This window comes from Octopus bimaculoides, chromosome 9, assembly GCF_046866305.1.
Source record: "Octopus bimaculoides isolate indiv1 chromosome 9, ASM4686630v1, whole genome shotgun sequence".
NCBI lineage: Eukaryota > Metazoa > Mollusca > Cephalopoda > Octopoda > Octopodidae > Octopus > Octopus bimaculoides.
The window spans coordinates 74,443,974-74,463,585 of NC_142936.1; the positions used below are offsets into that span (position 1 = coordinate 74,443,974).

Below are 19,612 nucleotides of genomic sequence, written 5' to 3' on the forward strand. Positions count from 1 at the left end.
TTGAGACTTATAACGAAGAAAAATATCGTCCGCTCGTCTTTACCATCCCATTACAATATTGGGAATAATTTACTTATTCTAATATATAAAATTAGCACAAATATATATTCAAACTTTCTATTATTCCACATAAATTTTTGTCCTATTTTTCTGCAAGTTAAAAGAATCCACTTTTCATCGCAAGTCACATTCCGGTCGAGAAACGTATAGTTCTTGTTGCGTGAAAGGAGGGAAGACGACACTTCAAAGTGGCCTTTAACTTGTCATCTACGAGGAATAGGCACTGAACAGCAATTGAAAACTAGTTCGATAACAAAATATGTATGTTTATACTAATTGTCAATCAATATTTGATAAGCATAGTGGTATAGTTAGTGTGGTAAGTAATTGATTTTCTGTCACAGCCTGCTATAAATTTTAGCAATATAACGTTATTAAACATACAGATTTTATATATTAAGCACGTTTCTGGCAAGTGGTACACAAAAACAAAAATGATGAGTTGTAGAGATTGTATCGGGCGTTAAGCGACTAGAATATATAAGGTTCTCAAGAAAGTTCTAGCGGAATTTTAAATTTTGATTTTAAATTATGTATTTTCAAATTAAGTTTCGTTAAATTAGTTTGACTTTATGTATGACTTTCAAGCCCGTTTTTCGTTCTGTCTAATTGTGTTACGTTTTCTCTTTGAATAATTAGGCCATTTTTTCCAGAAAGGTTAATTACAACATGGACAAAAAGCAAATTCTCTCAAATTAATTATTCCAGTTCAAGCCAGGCCGAAAAGCTGCTGAAACAGCTCGTGATATCAACGATGCGTTTGGCCCGGGAACCACTAATGAAGGGACAGAACAATGTTAGCTCAAGAAATTGTGTAGCGGTGCGGAGATTCTTGAAGATGATAAGCGTAGTGGTCGGCCATCTTATGTTCACAACGAACAACTAAGAGCTTTAATCAAAACCAATCCACGCACGACTGTTCGGGAACTAGCTTCTGAATTAGACGTAACGTATACGATAATTTCCAACCACTTCAAAAAGATTGGAAAACCAAAAATACTTCAGAAATGTGTGCCGCACGAAATGTGTTTCTCGACCGGATTGTGACTTGCGATGAAAAGTGGATTCTTTAGGACAACCGGCGATGCTCAACTCAGTGGTTGGACGCCGACGAAGCTCCATGGCACTTCACGATGCCAAAGTTACACCAAAAGAAGGTCATGGTGACTGGTGGTCTACGGTCGGTCTCATCCATCACAGCCTTTTGCATCCAGACGAAACCATTACGGCAGGGAAGTACTGTCAGCAAATGGATGAAACGCATAAGGAACTCCGGCAACAATAGCCAGCATTGATCAATAGGAAAGGACCCATTCTTCTCCCCGACAACGCTCGGCCATACGTCGCACAACTGACCCTGCAGTAGTTGAACGAATTGGGCTACGATACGTTGTCTCTTCCGCCATACTCACCAAACCTCTCGCCTACCGACTATCACTTCTTCAAGCATCTACACAACTTCCTGCGTGAGAAATACTTAAAAAATCAAGACGATGCCAAACACGTCTTCGACGACTTCATTGCCAACAGAACGAAGGAATTTTACGCTACTGGCATAAATAAACTTGTTTCGCGTTGGCAAAAGTGTGTTGATTCTGATGGTGTTTTTTTCGATTAATTAAGTTTTAATTCAGCCGATATATGTGCATCTGAATTTAAAGGTTAAAAACCGGAAGAAATTTCTTGACAACCTCACATACATACATACATACATACATACATACATACATACATACATACATACATACATACATACATACATATACGCAATATATTGAAATAAAGCCGCAGCACTTAATGACAATCGCACATGACATATGCAGTAAGTTTGTTCCAGAGAGAATGCCAAATCAACATAAAAATATAATTCCCAGGGATGGTTCTAAATGGGCCACTAAATGATAACAAACGATTCTATCTCAAACGTACATTGCTTCAGATCGAAAACGATTTCAAACACTCTCATGAAACGATAAGGGTAGAAAAAGAAGCCAGGGCTGTCGAAAATATTAAGACAAATCGTAAAGCCTTCTGTAGATAAGCAAAGGTGTTATCTTCGGTACAGTACAATAGAGGGCCACTGTTCGAAGAGAATATGTCTCCGACTGCAGACCCTTAAAGGTCCAGTGAAATACTGAAAGTGCAATACAAGAGTGTTTTCCCCATAGCATTGCTTGACAACCAATGCTGGTGTGTTTATGTCCCAGCAACGTAGCGGTTTGGCAAAATAAACCGATAGAATAAGTACTAGGCTTCCAAAGAATAAGTGCTGGGGGTCGATTTACTCGACTAAAGGCGGTGCTCCAGCATGGCCGCAGTCAAATGACTGAAACAAGCAAAAGAGTAAAAGAGAGTAAAGAGACTAACATATATATTGATATATACAACGTTGAATTTTCTTTTTTCTTTTTCTTCTTTAGGTTTTGTTGCTATTTACAGTTTCCATAATCGTGCATTTTGTATATATTGGCTGTTTCTTATCTCCATTTTTCTCGTGTGTTTAACAGTGTTGTGGCAATAAAAGGTATTCGAGTAGTCAAGGAGAAAGGAAAGGTTATTCACAGAAAATTGCAAATTTTGAAGATTTTACAGATGATCGTTAGTGTATTCGGTCAGCGAAAACTGCAGATATACAAGCTTTTGAACTGATTTTGAAGGAAATTTAAAATACTCAGGAAATTGTAGGTATTCCAGTTTTTGAGAGTTATGTTTCAGTTGTTCTGCTGGGTTGTATTAGTGCTCTTGTGCTTTCGACTGCTGACTAGTAAAAGCAGCAAACATGTCCAGTCGCTATCAAGCCTAGGCAGCTGGGCAGATTCGCTAGAGCACCGGGTGAAATGCTTAGCGGTATTTCGCCTGGCGAAACGTTCTGAGTTCAAATTCCACCGAGGTCGACTTTGCTTTCATCTTTCGGGTTCGATTAAATAAGTACCAGTTACGCACTAGGGTTGATGTAATCGACTTAATATCCTCCTCCAAGCTGCCCTTGTGGCAAAAAATTGAAACCATTATTATTATTATCATTATTATTACTATTCACATACACACAACAGATTAGACTGCTAGGAAAGAAAAATTCCTAACATCGGGCTACAACAAGTAACCTTACATGCCCAAAATTCTACTAAGTATTCAAGCTGTCCCTAATAACACTGTTTTCTGCAGCTGTACAAAACTGAGTTTTATGCCTATTTCCTCAATCCATCTGCCCAAATCTTTAGAGATGGTTCCTCATGCGCCTATAACTACTGAAATACATTTTCCCCGCACTTTCTATAGTTTCTGTAATTCAATGGCTAGATCCTGGTACTTTGCTATGTTTTCTATATCTCTCATATTGATTTTTTCATCATTTGGGACTGTAAAGTCAATTATCTGGCACTTTCTATTTTCTTTGTCTATTACTACTAAATCAGGCCGTCTACCTTCTATTGCTCTGTCAGTCTGAATATTAAAGTCACACGACATCTTATATTTCTTACTTTCTAATACTTTATTAGGTTCATGTTCATACTATTTATCAGTATGTTCAAATCCTAGCTTTCTACATAACTCCCAGTGGATTGCTCTCCCTAGGTTGTCATGTCTTTTCTTGTATTCTTTTTGTGCCAACATCCTACATTCACTTGCTATATGACTAACACTTTCCTCTTTTGATTTGCATAACCTACATCGGGAATCTACTTGGTCTTGTCTACTTTGGCTTTTATACAATTCGTCCTTAATGTTTGACCATATGCTGCAACTAGCAAACTTTGTCTCTCTATTCAGCCTTCATTTCTGCAACCATAACCATGTCTCACTACTACTATTTTCTGCAACTATCTTTGGGATTCTGCCATGTGTAGCCTTCTGCTTCCAATCAGATAATTTCTGTTCTTTTTTTCTGTTTTTTTAACTTCGTTTGGAGTTTTGGTTTCTCTACGTCTTACGGTGACTCTTACAGCGCTTAATAAACTTCCTTCACTATTACCTACACAGAAGTCTATATCTACTCTAGCTAACTCAACGCAGTCTTCTACTGATATTATCCCTCTTCCACCTTCCATTCTAGGTAAGTATAATCTTGGGTAGAGTCCTCCATTCATGTTGAATGTTTTCGTAGTTCTTGTGTCTAACTTTGCTAATTCAGTTTTTGTCCAATCTACAAAAGCTGCTGAGTATTTAAGGAATGATACTGCCCAAGTATTTACAGCCGTCACTAGATTCGAACCATTTAACTTTGACTTCTTTAGCTTCCTCACCCTTCTGATGTATTCCTTCTCAATTTTCGTTTTCATTTCTATAGTTAGAACTCTGTCAGATTCTAATACTCCTAGATACTTAAAACTCTATTCTTCTCTTAATGATTTTGATGTCTGGTCATCTGGTAATTGTATAGCTTCACTGTTGACTACCTGTCCCCTTTTCATGGCTGATATTGAACACTTTATTATTATTATTGAGTGAGAGAACAGTGCATACCATCAAAGTGACATTGGGGTAAAATATACGAAGCTCAGAATACCAATCATGACTACCCATCTGATAAGGGTACTCCAGGCACATCCATCATAACCATATGTGCACGATATGGCGATCTCGTATCAAGATAAAGAGCGCATGACATTGCAAGTGGTACCCAATTAGAATTTTCTTTAGGTTGAATAGCCCATCCCACTCAAAAGGTCCCTGAATAAGGGTTGTTTAAAGATGTTGGACGAAACACTTATGTTTCCAAATGTGAATTATTCAAACCTCAAAGAATTCCTCTCAGTACATAAGTATGATGCTCCCCTACTACTTCTGCTTGTGATCAGAGATGCACATATCCTCGGCTACTAAGGGACATGCTCGACTGGTTAAGGTCAAACAAGTAACAAGCAAAATATTTGCTGTAGCCCGCTTTTTATACGAATACAAATCAATGTACATGATAACACTTCCAATCAGTTAAGATCAGAAGCCATGACAGCCACTGCCTAGTACTGCATCAGGGCAATTATTATTATTATTATTATTATTGTTGTTGTTGTTGTTGTTGTTGTTGCTGTTGTTGTTGTTGTTGTTGCTGTTGCCTTTGCACAGCTTCTAACGCTGGAGATGTACTACAGTGTCAGCTGTTCACTACCAGTGAACTAAGGTAACACCTCTTATTTTTCGAGTGCCTACCGGAGTATTCTAGCGGTTCCAAGCAGTGCTGTTTTTTGCAAGTGTTCCACCCTTATTGCAGCCCCTATTTTTTCTCCCTGTTCCCAGAGCTCCGACAATCATTGGTACTACTGCTACCTTTTTCATCGACCACAACTGTTTAACTTCTCAAGCTAACCTGTCATATCTCTCGACTTTTCTTTCTTCCTTATCGCCTACCATGTTGTCAGCTCGGCGTGCTATGTCTATGATCCAGCATAGTTTGTTTTCTTTCTCAATTAAGACTATGTCCGGCTTCCTATTCTCAATCTCATGGTCGTACTGACTCATAAAATCCCATAGGATCTTTGCATTTCTATTTTCAACAATGCCTTCAGGTTTGTGGTCGTACCAACTTTTTGCTCTGTCAAGTCCATACTTATTGCAAAGTGTCCAATGGACAAGCCTGGCTATATTGTCGTGGCGTCTCTTATATTCCTTCTGGGCCAGTGGCGTACATTGGCTGGTAATATGCCATACGGTTTCACCGTTTTGTCCACAGATTCTGCACTAATCACTTTCTGCTGTGTTGTCTATAGTTATTATTATTATTATTATTATTATTATTATTATTATTATTATTATTATTATTATTATAGACGTCGCACAGTATACAATATCATGAGGTTATTAATTGAAGATATTGTGTCGACCAGGAGGTAGACACAACAAGGACCTCAGACAGACAGCACTTTACGCAATATGCGTGCAGTTCCAAGTAATGCCGACTGTTGCAATACATCTAGATTGTAGGGTATTTCTAACGTCTTCAGATAATTTTTAAGAGTGGATGGTATTGAACCCAATGCTCCGATGACAATAGGGATAACTTTTATGTTCGACTCTCGTAGCTACCACAACTTAGCGATCTCAATTCTCAGGTCTCCGTATTTATAAACTTTTTCTCTTTCTTTCATGATGTGTTGATCTCCTGGCACTGATACGTCGATTATTAGGCACTCTTGTTAGTCCCTCCTAAAGGTTACTATATCCGGCCTTCGGTGCTCTAACACTTTGTCTCTCTGCAAATCAAAGTCCCAGAGGAACCTATTATTATTATTATTATTATTATTATTATTATTATTATTATTATTATTATTATTATTATTATTATTATTATTATATGTTTGACTTTGTTTTGCATTTGTACAAGTTGGATCCAAGTCTCACCCAGAGACCTCAAGAGACAACAAGTTAGAAGTTCATGTAGGTGTTATGCCTAGGGTACCATATATTTGTATTTGTACAGTTTTGTTCAAGTGAATGTTTAAGAAACATAAGAAAATTGTGTTTGCTTTAAAATTTGAGATCACATAGACAGTATTTTACGTAGGATATGGACAGTTCCCATGAGCACTATTTTTTGAACTTCAGCCATTTTGGGGTTTCCTGGAATCTGATCTAGGTAGTAATCAGCCCGTTTCGCTGTCATTCCCAGGGCACCTATGACAATAGGTATTGTTTTCGTCTTCAGATTCCACATTTTGCTAATTTCTATTTCAAGATCTTTATATTTGCTCAGTTTTTGGTAGGTCTTGACAGATACGTTTATATCGATTGGGACAGTCATATCAATGAGGAGGCATGATTTTTGTCTGAAGTCTTTCAGTATGATGTCTGGCCTATTTGCGTCTATCTTTCTGTCAGTTTGAATGGTGAAGTTCCAGAGGAGTGCAATGTGATCATTTTCAAGTACTGGGGGTGGTTTGTGTTCCCACCAGTTTTTATCATGGGGCAAGTCCAGGTTTTTGCATATTACCCAGTGAATATATTGTGCAGCTCTATCATGCCTGTTGAGATACTCTGTAGGCGCAAGCAGACTGCACATGGAGACAACATGATCGATGGTCTCATTTTGTTGTCGGCATATACGACATAATGGGGAGCTGCCGTTCTTTAATATGTTGGCCTGGTAGTTCTTTGTAGGTAGGTATTGATCTTGGGCTGCTATGATAAACCCCTTTGTTTCTGATTTCAAGCCAGAGGCCATTAACCATTGGTGGGTAAGGGCTTTGTCAATATCTGCATTATTCGCTCTCTTTGGGTATTTGCCATTGAGAGGTTTTCCATGCCATTTTTCAGTCATAATAGCTAAGGCAGCAATTTTAGCACGGGTTTTCAAGCGCTTAGCTTTTTCTGCAGGTGTTTCTAGTTCGTCTAATTCTTGAATTTGTTGCAATTGGAATTCACTTAGATATTCCTTTGCCTGTTTTGTTACTGAGTAAGATGCTTTCTTGCTTTCATATTTTAAGACAAGTTTTAGCATCCAGTCCTCAGAGTTTTTCAGATAGGTGTCTAGGCCAATTGTGGCTACCTTCATTGATAATGCCAGCTGTAAAAGTCCTCGGCCTCCTTCTTTTCTTGGCAGATAAAGACGTTCTATATCTGCCTTAGGGTGGTGCATTCTATGCATTGTCAACAGTTTTCGTATTTTTCTGTCAACATTACATATTTCAGTAATTGACCAGTTAACGATGTTGAAACTGTAAGTCACGACTGGTATGGCTAGAGCATTGATCGCTTCGATCCTGTTTCTCGCGTTCAGCTCTGTCTTCAGTATTGCTCTCACCCTGCGATAACATTCTCTTCTGATCCTTTCATTCATCACTGAGTGCTTGATATTGTCCCCTTCAATTACCCCTAGGTATTTGTAGCTCTCCGCTGGTTCTAACTCTTTTATGACATTTTGCTGGTCAAGGTTCACATTAGATGTATTTGTCATTTTTCCTTTGATAAAGGTAGCTTTTGCACATTTATCAAGGCCAAATTGCATCCTGATGTCATCACTGAATTGTTTAACAATCGCTAGTAGGCCTTTGAGTTGTTGGTCATTTTTTGCAAAGAGCTTTAAATCATCCATGTAAATGAGATGATTTATATTTTTGTCAAATATTTTATAACCATACTGTGCATCATTGAGCAATTTTGAGAGCGGTATTAGGGCTAGACAGAAGAGGAGTGGTGATAGTGAGTCACCCTGGAAAATGCCACATGAAATTCTTACATCTCCAGCATTTAGAGATTCATTGTCATTGTTCAACATCAGTGTGGTTCTCCATGATCTCATACTTACAGATAAAAAGTTTCGCAGAGTAGGAGCTATTTTATACATTTCCAGGCATTTCCTAATCCAGCTATGTGGTAGGCTATCAAAGGCCTTTTTATAGTCTATCCAGGCTATTGACAAGTTTTTGTGTCGCTTGTGACAATCTTCTAAGATCATCTTATTGATGAGTAGCTGATCTTTACAACCATAAGATCCACGTTTACATCCCTTTTGCTCATTAGGGAATATGCTACTTTCTATTAAAAAACTATAGGTGTACTCGGTTAGGACAGATGCTAGTGTCTTATACATTGTTGTTAAGCAGGTTATGGGGCGATAATTTTTTTGGTTTGTTTGTTTCCTCATTTTTTGGAAGCAGGAATGTTAAACCATTAACTAGCCAAGAAGGCATCAAACTAGGATTTTGCAAAACATCGTTGTAAAGTTTTGTTAGCAGTTCATGGCTTTCTGGGAAGGCATTCAACCAGAAGTTAGGAATTTTATCCTTTCCTGGAGACTTCCATTTGCTTGACCTCCTGAGAGCAGATCTTATATCTTCTACCTTGACCCCCTCCCACTTTTGCTCCTCTAAGGAGTCTAGGTCTGTAGATATTCTATCAATCCAAGGGGCCTTTTCATTGTGTGTTTTATCTTCTGCCCAGATTTTATTCCAAAATTCTTGCACTTCTTTTGATGGGACAGACTTTATTGTTACTGGTGTTTTCCCTATCTTCCTGTAGAAATTTTTGGGGTTATTTTTGAACATGTTATTATCTCGGAAGAATCTAACACGCTTTTCATACCTTGCTATGCGGGCAGCTTTAGCACATACCTTTTGCTTGATGGTTTCTATGGTGGCATCAATGTCAACTATGGTTTTCATATTATATTTTTTCTTTAGTTTATGGGTCTTTGTAGGTTTGATACTCTTGTCAAATTTAAGGTTTTTCAAACATTCTATGTCAGATCTAAGCAGCTTAATTTGGTGTTGAATGCGTTCTTGCCAAGAAGGCTTTTTGTGGGAGTGTTGTCTTTTTCTAATCTTTTCACCACATAGAATCGTTGAGATTTTTGCGGATGCATAGTACAGGTGGTTGAGATCTGTAATATCAACATCATTAGCTGAAATTATATCCTTAAGTGCAAGGCGGATTTTACCAATTATTTTCAGGTTTTGGTTAGAATTGCGAATTTTGGGGAGAGTGTCGCGTTCATTCATACTAGTTTCTTTAATTTTCAGCCATTCAATCATGATAATTATTTCCTCTGTACTATCTTCTTTAGCTGCAGTTTCATTCTTTTTATCCTTTACTGCTTGCTTAATTTGGTCAATCTCTACTTGAGTTAGTAATTTTTTTTCATAATGTTTCTTCTGACGTTGGCAAGTTTGTTACTGTCTATGTAGGGTCTTACTTCAAGGTGTTTCTGTCTCCAGTTTAAGTAGGTTTGTACAGTATTAGATTTATCTGTAGGGAAATATATGGCATGGTAGAAGGCTGTAAGAACTTCTTTATTATCTTCCCTAGACCATTTTTCATTCTTTTTCTTTTGGTTATTTGATGACGAGCATGGATGGCCATCTGTTGGAATATTCCGGTTGTGGGGTACTTCCAGCTCCTGTGTGTCGGGAAGATTTGAACCAGTAGCAGATTTCTCGTCTCGGATCTGGTTCATTATCCGAGTAAGTGGGCCTTTATAATGCGGTCTATGACCATTCCGGTTTATATTTTGTTTTATTAACAGTGAGGCATAACAAGCTTCGACGTTGACGCTAGGGGACGGATCTGTCTGCTTAGGGTACATTTTTTGAGACAACACCGTCTCCGAGCTCTCGTGACGTAGCTTCTTAAGGCTAGCAGATCTATTTCGAGTAAGTGGCCCTTCGTGATTCGGTCGATGACCAATCTGGTTTGTGATCTGCCTTGTTATCATTGAGGCATGACGAGCTTTGGCGTTGACATTAGGGGACGGATTTGTCTGTTTAGGGTCAGTTTTTTGAGACAACACCGTCACCGAGTTCTCAGCATGTAAACATTGCTCGTAGCGTAGTTTTTTAAGGCTAGCAGATCGGTATTCATCTGTATTTTTTTGTTGTTGATAGATTTATCTCCGGGCATAGTGTATTTGTGTGTGTGTGTGTGTGTGTGTGTGTGTGTGTGTGTGTGTGTGTGTGTGTGTGTGTGTGTGGTGTTTTAAACTTATGAATGGTTCACTGTCTGTGTTTGTTCACAAAATGAAAATAAATAAAGAAGAAAAAAAAAGTTTTGGTTTTGCTTCGTTTGTGATATGTGTTTTCGTATGCGTGAGTGTGTCCTGTGATTTTCACGTAGTTGTGTAAACATTAAGATGCATGTGTAGTTCTATGGGTATCAAAACGTATATATCATTGTGTACACGTTCGAGTGTATGCGTAATTATTCAATATATGTACTTACTATTTTGTTCCATTTCTTTTTAGGCACTATCATGCTATTAGCTGTCAGAAGTGAAAGTGCTCACTGCCTGCTAGTGAAGTATCTGTCTGTCTGCCTGTCTGCCTGCATGCCTGTTGCTGGCCTGTCGATTCTTTGGCTACCGACAGCTAATACCATGACTGGCCGGAGCGAGCTATATGTCTGTCTGTCTCTCTATCTATCTATCACTCGAAAGTTCGCGTGTCCGCGCTAGCTAGTCGTGAGTAGAAAACACAAATTTAATATAAAAACATATTTCCTGAAATTGCAAATTATTTAAAATATAAAAATATAATTTTCAACAGAGAGAATTTATCAAAATAGAAAACAAATGAAGTTTGAAGTTTAAAAATAATAGGATCGACCACTCACGACTAGCTAGCGCGGACGCGAGTACCCTTATACTCTGTGTTTTCAAACGCATGGATATAGGTGTCAAATTTGTTCCAATAACTTTCGAGTAATAGATAGATAGATAGAGAGAGAGACAGACAGACAGACATATAGCTTGCTCCGGCCAGTCATGGTATTAGCTGTCAGTAGCCAAAGAATCGACAGGCCAGCAACAGGCATGCAGGCAGACAGACAGATACTTCACTAGCAGTGAGCACTTTCACTTCTGACAGCTAATAGCATGATAGTGCCCTTTTTTATATAGTTTGTAAACTTTCCGGTGTTGGTTTTGCGTGTGTGATCGCACGTGTTTCATTGAGACATCGTGCATAGGAGGACCTGTGCTTTGTATTGCAGTGAAATTTCATTTTTTAAGAATAAAAAATATTTTTAAAAAAAATTATCTTCGTTAAAAGACCGCTTCCTTCAAATCTTCCACCGGTTCTGTTACCTAATTCCATCGATGTTATTGGATTAGATATGTTTTTGTATAGGGAGCCCGGTGTAGCACATCCATGTTGTTATTCAGCCCGGTACTGAATCTCTTATTATTATTATTATTATTTTCGGAAAGGCCTAGACTTGAAAATAAGGGCAGTCTTCCTGGATCCGGAAGGTAAGTTGGTGGTCCTGGACGTCGATAGTAGTGATGGCGCTGCTTTCAGACTGCTGGCTGCCTACGCTCCGACAGAAGCAGGGCAGTCGGATTATTTCAAACGTCTGGAGGTTTTCCTAGGTACTTCTCTCACTTTAGTGCTAGTTGGGGACTGGAACGCTGTCCTAGACGAACGTATCGATAGGGTGGGTGCGGGAGCATCTAATAGGAAAGGGGGATGCAAGAGCCTCGCCAACCTGCTCAAACGCTTTCAGCTGTCCGACAGGTATCGACTAGACAACCCGAATGTGCTAATGTGGACTTGGACTAATCGCATCGGGTCGTCTAGATCGTACTTAGATAGATTTTTCTGTAGGCCAGCGGATAAGGATAGCATAGGGTGTCCACAATTCAACATATGCTATCAATTTGTAGATAGGCTCCATAGACAAGGCCCCGGTTACTGGAAGCTAAACACGTAGACAACGGCGTGCAAAGCCTACAGAGACCGGATTAGTTTATTAGTTAAGAGGGCTTTAACCGGGGCAATCATCAACAACAACTGGTGGTTCGCCCTGAAGCGGGCAATTAGAGCAGAATCAATTAGGTTTAGTAAGGCTCTAGCTGTAGAACGTAAGAAAACAGAGCGGGATTTAGTTAACAAACTAGACGAGGCTCTTGGGACAGGCATCGCAACCGACGTGTTAGCAGCGAAGTTGGCCCTCGACCAACACTTTGATGCCAAGCATGAAAGCTGCGTTGTCAGAACTAAAGCACTTTCGGTAAGCGGGGAGGGGACTAAGGTCGCTCGATGGGCCCGCGTGGTTGAGGCGAAGCGTGGCAACAGAGCGACCATTCGGTCTTTGGTGGACCAGAACGACTGCGAGATTTCGGGACCGAAGCAGATGTGTTCGGCCTTTCAGCAGCACTTTGCTCAATTGTTCGGGACAAACGGTAGGACGGACGACGGAACAGATTTCGGTGTGTACCTAGACGGCCTGCCGCAACTCTCGACCAGCGAGGCCGAGTGCTGCGAAGGACCGATATCTGCCTGGGAAGTACGGGAAGCGATGAAAGGCTGCACGAGAGGTAGATCGCCGGGTTTGGATGGTCTGCCTTACGAGCTTTATACGTCAATGCCAGACTTGTTTGCGGGCGTCTTGGCAAACGTCTACTGCAACTGGCAACAAAACGGGAGAATTCCTGCTTTTGTTTGTCGGGGAGTGGTGGCTTTGCTAAGAAAAGACCCAAACAAGGGGGACATTATAGGGAACTTTAGGCCCATCACTCTGCTCAACACAGAGTTGAAGATCTTGGCCAAGGTGCTAGCCAAGAGATTGGCGCCTGTCGTGGGCAAACTGATCGGCAAGGCGCAGACATGCGCTGTGCCGACCAGGTCTATCCACGACAACCTCCATCTCATGCGCTACATCATAGAGAGAGTGGGTAACGAAGCTGGCGCGGGTGGGGCTTTGATCAATTTAGATCAGTCTAAAGCCTTCGATAGGGTCGACCATCGATACCTGGCAGCTGTTCTCAAGGCAGCTGGTTTCGGTCCGGTCTTCCGCGGGTGGATAGCTGCTTTATACAGCGGCATCTGCTCGGTCATACGGGTGAACGGCCATCTATCGGAACCGTTCAACATCTCGCGTTCGGTTCGCCAAGGGTGTCCTCTCTCCTCCCTTCTGTATGTATTGACTCTCGAGCCATTACTGCGGAAGTTGGAGGCTTTGAGGGGCGTCCCGCGTGATCTGGGATGTGGAAGGAGCGTGTCTGCCTATGCCGACGACGTTACCGTGATGGTGTTGAGCCACAGGCATATTGACCTGATTGGCGAGACACTAAACGAGTATGAAGCGGTGACAGGTGCGAAAATTAACGCGGAAAAGTCAATGGGCTTGCAACTAGGCACCTGGAGGGGCAAGTCCATGTCGTCCAACAGCGTCGTAGGGCGCTGGACAGACGGACCCGTTAAACTGCTCGGGGTCTGGTTCGGTCCGGACCTCCAGTTGGAGAAAAACTGGGAAGAAGTGGCGAACAGGGTGGCCAATCTCACCCAGAAATGGGCTGAGAGGAAGCTCTCCTTGAAAGGTCGAGTGGAGGTAGCGAATGCGTACATCGCATCCGTCATCTATTACCGTTTGACCGTCGTCCCTTGTCCCGACCGCTGGTTAACCAAGATAGTACGCTTGCTCTTCAACTTTTTGTGGAAGGGTCAGGTACCACTGGTCAGGCGCTCTATCTGCTGTCAACAGCCGCTGAACGGAGGCCTTGGCATGCCGTGGTTGCTGATGCGCAAACATGCGCTCAGGCTACGACATCTCAGGCGCTTCCTGGACGGTGAACAGGTGTGGTCGCCTTTCGTCAGACGCGATTTTCCGCAGCTCGTTTCTTTAACAGAGCTGCAATCCTGGATCAAACGTAGACCGAGAAAGGGCGCTTGGCACCTCGAGTGCCGCCAAGCTCTCACTGCCCTCAGTCAGGCGGGCAGTGCGATCGGTAGTAGATCCACTCTAGCTTTCTATAGAGGGTTAGTGGGAGAAAAGTGCGACGACGTTCTCGGGGAAACTCTAGGCGTCGAGGATAATCAGCTAAGCAGTCTGTTCAGGAGAACTTTCGGGCCGGGGCCCATGGATAATTTCCAAAGGTCCCTCGCCTGGCAGTGCTACCGAGGTGCGCTACCTGTTCGAGATAAACTCTACCGACATGGAAGTGCCGTCAACCGGGCCTGCCCGAGGTGCGCTCAGGACGACGAAGCCGTTCTGCACGCACTCGTCCAGTGCCCGAGCATTGCTGACCTGTGGGTCTATATCGAACAGCTACTGTCACGTGTAGGACGGATCCGGCTATCAGCTGGATCCATCGTGAGAATTGACCCGCCGACCTCCTTTAACCAGGAGGGCAAGGCAATTTTCTTATGCCTAGTGGCTGTAGCGAAAGAGGTGATATGGTGGACCCGTTTGAAAGGGTTAAAGACAGACACTTTCCTCTTTGGCCAAGGCCTCATCAACTTTTTCAAGTTCCACTTGAAAAGGAAGATGAGAGTAGAGAGGGAAGTGCTGTCTCATAGCAAATTCGTTGAAAGATGGGTGACTGTTGGAAAAATGGCCAGTATAAACGGACCAATTCTGAGAATACACCTGTAAAAAAAAAAAAAAAAAAAGGTAATGTAAAAGGAGAAAGGGCTCTATACCCCTTTCTTATTTTTTCTGACCAGGCTCCCGTGGTTTTATGGGTTTTTCCACGTGTAACCTTTCCTTTTTCGAAGCGCCTCCCCCTTTGGGAGTTCTACTTATTTATTTATCTATTTATTTATCTATTTATTTATTATATCTTTCTCCGTTTTCTTCCTCTGTTTAGACGAACTTTCCTACCTTTTCGGACAAAACCTTTTGTAACCTTCGTCCTGTCTTTGTCCTTATATGTCTTTAATTGATATTAGCCCTTGTGGCCAATAAAACGAATTAATTATTATTATTATTATTATTATTATTATTATTATTATTATTATTATTATTATTATTATTATTATTATTATTATTATTGTTGTTGTCGTTGTCTTTGTCATTATTGTTATTATCATCATTATCATTATCATTAATAATATTATTATTATTGTATTATCCAAAGCACTTTGGCACAAATCTTTCACCACCATATACTAAAACTTCCATTCACTGCTACAACTCCTAACCATACACTGACATTTCATCTCTATCCTCTCACAAACATTATTGACCATCTCACACTGCTACTCTACATCAAGTTTACATGGGTGTCTATGTGAACAAATAAAACTATCCATTTTCTTTCAATACACTTCACGCCCACACCTTTTCCCGCTCCCTGCTATTTCACGTTACACTTCCTTCTTTTGTTTTCCTCTTCCTTTCTTTCTTTCTTTCTTTCTTTCTTTCTTTCTTTCTTTCTTTCTTTCTTTCTCTCTCTCTCCATCTCTCTCACATTCTATCTCTCTTCCTTTTGTATACATACCTACATTCCTAGCTTCGTAGCCTGCTTACTATTCTAAACACTTATTGAAATTTTCCTTCCATTTCTTTATTTTTTTAAATGCTTTTTCTGGGGAAGGTTTACGTAATGGATGTATTTCCTATCTTGTATTACGCAAATATGAAACGTTTGTATAAAATGGTTTCAAAATATCACTAATTACATTTACATCATTATTACAACTAATACGATGCGATGCCAGTGCAAACTAATCGGCCTTGACTTCACTTATGCGGATAGTTTGACAACGATTTGAAGTAGTTTGTTATATTTGATTCGAAGCCAAAATTTTTGTACTGTGCACCGTTTTGTCGAAACTTTCCTCCCTAATATTTTTATCATGCATTGTAAAGCAATTTGCAGACAAGGCAATACAGATTTTAGAAAGACTTTTACTTATGTTGTTAGTTATTATGCTAACATCATTAAGTATCTCTCTATCGATCCTTCAGTGTATCTGTCTCTCACATATTCTCTCGTAGAGAGCAAACAAAGGATGCATATATGTGTTGACTACAATGACCTGATTTTCATAACAAAACTTATTTACCTGTTTGACAGTGACAGGTTTTCATAAGAAAAATACTGAAATAGTTTTATAGATACATTAGCCTTTATTTCCAGTTCGTTTAAAAGTTTCTAAAATGACGGTGTACTTCCAAAATAATTATGTATTCTTTTACTGGTTTCAGTCATTTGACTGCGGCCATGCTGGAGCACCACCTTTAGTCGAACGAATCAACCCTAGGACTTATTCTTTGTAAGCCTGGAACTTATTCTATCGGTCTCTTTTGCAGAACCACTAAGTTACGGGGACGCAAACACGCCAACATCGGTTGTCAAGCGATGATGGTGAAGACAAACACAGACACACAAACACAGACACACAAACACAGACACACAAACACAGACACACAGAAACACACACACACACACACACACACACACACACACACACACGCTTACATATATATATATATAAATTGACAGAATGAGATTTTAAAAATCCAGGGCTGTAAATAGTTTTCAGAACATTTATATATACACTTATCATTTGTATTATATATATATATATATATATATATATATATATACGACGGGTTTCTTTCAGTCTCCATCTACCAAATCCAGTCACAAGGCTCTGGTTGGCCTGAGGCTATAATAGAAGATACTTTCCCTAGGTACATTCACCAACATATTCATTTAAAAACTCAATAATACGTAATGTTTGTTGCCATTTCAGCGTGGCTGTTCCATACAGAACTATGTTGCTACATTTCAACCCTAAGAAAACATCTTTTCCAGCTGGTTAACGACACACACCATGTTTGATATATTGCGTGCAAATAAGTGAACTACTCCCCGCCAGAGTGGCAAGAACAGTAGACCAGAACTGGTTTCTGGGTCCTTACGCGTCCTTTGTACTGGACATTTGCCTGCTCGAGGCGGTAGTCGTTCATACCTATACGTATTATATAAACACGTAAGCGACGATCAGCCGCTGACCTTGCAACAAGCAAAGTAGTATCTTTCTCTCCATTCAAGGCGGCGAGCTGGTAGAAGCATTAGCACGCCAGACGAAATGCTTAGCGGTATTTCGTCTGCCGTTACGTTCTGAGTTTAAATTCCGCCGAGGTCGACTTTGCCTTTCATCCTTTCGGGGTCGATAAATTAAGTACCAGTTGCCACTTCAGCGTGGCTGTTCCGTATGGAACTATGAAACTACATTCTAAGCCCAAGAAAACTTTTTTTCTAGCTGATTAACGAGACACGACCTGTCTCGGAGGTATTGCGCATAAAGGAGTGAACCAATCCCCTCCAGCATGGCATGACTAATAGACCAGATTTTGCAACTACCAACTTTGCTTGTAAGATCAGTGGCTGATTGTCACTTATTTGTTTATATATTGCGAGAAGGAATGAATGGCTGCCATCTCTAGCAGGTAAGTGTACAATACTGTACAATACGGTTCTGGTCTACTGGTCTTGCCATGCTGGAGTGGGATGGGTGGTTCGCTCCCTTACTCGCAATAGATCAGACACAGATTGTGTGTCGTTAACCAGCTGGAAAAATGTTTTCTTGGGGTTAAAATGTAGTTAAAATATACCTGGTTAAAATATACTAACGTAGTTCTGCATGAAACAGTCACGCTGAAGTGGCAACAAACATACATTTTAGTATCGTTACTACTCGTATCTCTTCTAGAGATTTTAGAACAACCTATTTAGCTAATCCAATAATAATATTTTGTACTTCTATTTCGTATACTGTATTCTGCTAGTACCATGCACAATACATGTAAACTGTTATGAGTGAAAAATGTGAACTTCTTTCGCTAAAACTTTTATTGTACCTTTTCCTTTCCACTTACGTAATTATTGAAAACCTTGTTTATAAGTTATAAAAGAAAAGTAAAGGAGAGCATTGTGGTTGCAGGTGGGCCACTTTTGACTTCTGGCAATCAATACTTTTAAACCCAAATCGCCACTGTGTGTGTGTGTGTGTGTGTGTGTGTGTGTGTGTGTGTGTGTGTGTGTGTGTGTATAAACATACATAGATAAATAGACAGACGGACAGACAGACAGACAGACAGACAGACAGATAGATAGATAGAAAGATAGATAGATAGATAGAAAGATAGATAGATAGATAGATAGATAGATAGATAGATAGATAGATAGATAGATAGATAGATAGATAGATAGATAGATAGATAGATGTGTGTGTAATAAAGAATTAACTACACTTTCCTGTATGTTTAGCGAAAAAGCGTATAAATATGTCGGAAAAATAGCTATTTAGAAAGTCTTACTTACCTGGGCACTTACAGTATAAATCCTTGAAACACTAAGATAGACAAAACAGACAACTGCAATCAGTAAGCAAATTTTAAAACAGCTTTGTTTCGTGATTATAGCCATTTTATGATCCGGGAAGAACTGAGATTTATAACGTTAGTATAATCCGCTGGATTCTACCGTCTAATTACAGTGTTGGGAATAATTTACTTTTTCTGATAAATGAAATTAGTACAAATATATGTTCAAACGCTCTATATCAAAGGCTCACAGTGAATTGTTATCAACACAAACTATTAATCGCACACAGTACTTTGTTTTACAACAATGAGCCAGTTCACCTTTAGTCACCTGAGTGTAGTCAGAATCGTTCTACAACTCCCTTTTTTAGAATCAGTCTCCGCTATCTTCACCCCTTTTGAGAATTGAAATCCACTCTGAGTTTTAATATCTCTTATGTTTAGGGTTCAATACTACTGTTTCGTTCTTTTCTGATTTCTGGTGCTAGAAAGTGAAGGTTTTGTCTTATTTTTCTGCGATTTAAAATTAGTTTACTGTATCTATTTCAAGTTGAACTGACCGTCTCCTATATGGAATAGGCAATGACTAACAATTCAAAGCTAAATCAATAATAGGATATGTATTCACTTATGCATATTCTCAATCTATTTGATAAGCATGTCAGTGTGTGTGTGTGTTAGTGTGATAGGTCATTTTTCTTTCTTACAACGATTTATAATTCTGTTCCACCGCGTTGCTATGGAAATTTTAGCGATATGTTACTGGCTATTCCGATTTTATATATTAAATACGTTTCTGACAACTGAAAAACAATTATGGTATATGTCGTTAAACAACCATAATATAGTTGAAAATATATTAAACCAGTTTATAAGATAATATTGTCCCTACAAGTCATTTACGCGCGCACGTTGTGTTTTATATCCTTGTATTGGATATATAATATAGTGAAGCGGAGGGAAGAAAGTATATACACGAAACTCAACGCTCTATATCAAAGGCTCACAGTGAATTGTTATCAACACAAACTATTAATCGCACACAGTACTTTGTTTTACAACAATG

The 19,612-nt window shown here is 39.8% G+C and overlaps 1 protein-coding gene across 4 annotated transcripts in view; it reads right to left on the reverse strand.

Moving 5' to 3' along the window:
• LOC149134199 (putative methyltransferase-like protein 24) overlaps window positions 1-19,257 on the reverse strand; it is a 58,842-nt gene extending 39,585 nt beyond the window's left edge. The window contains exon 1 of one of the 4 annotated variants that reach the window (XM_089357780.1): window positions 18,545-19,257. In XM_089357780.1, the coding sequence (XP_089213906.1) occupies window positions 18,545-18,649 (105 nt within the window). In that variant the 5' untranslated portion in view covers window positions 18,650-19,257. The remainder of the gene's footprint in view (window positions 1-18,544) is intronic. The other 3 variants (XM_089357778.1, XM_089357777.1, XM_089357779.1) reach the window with 3 other exon arrangements.
• Between the last annotated feature and the right edge of the window lie 355 nt (window positions 19,258-19,612).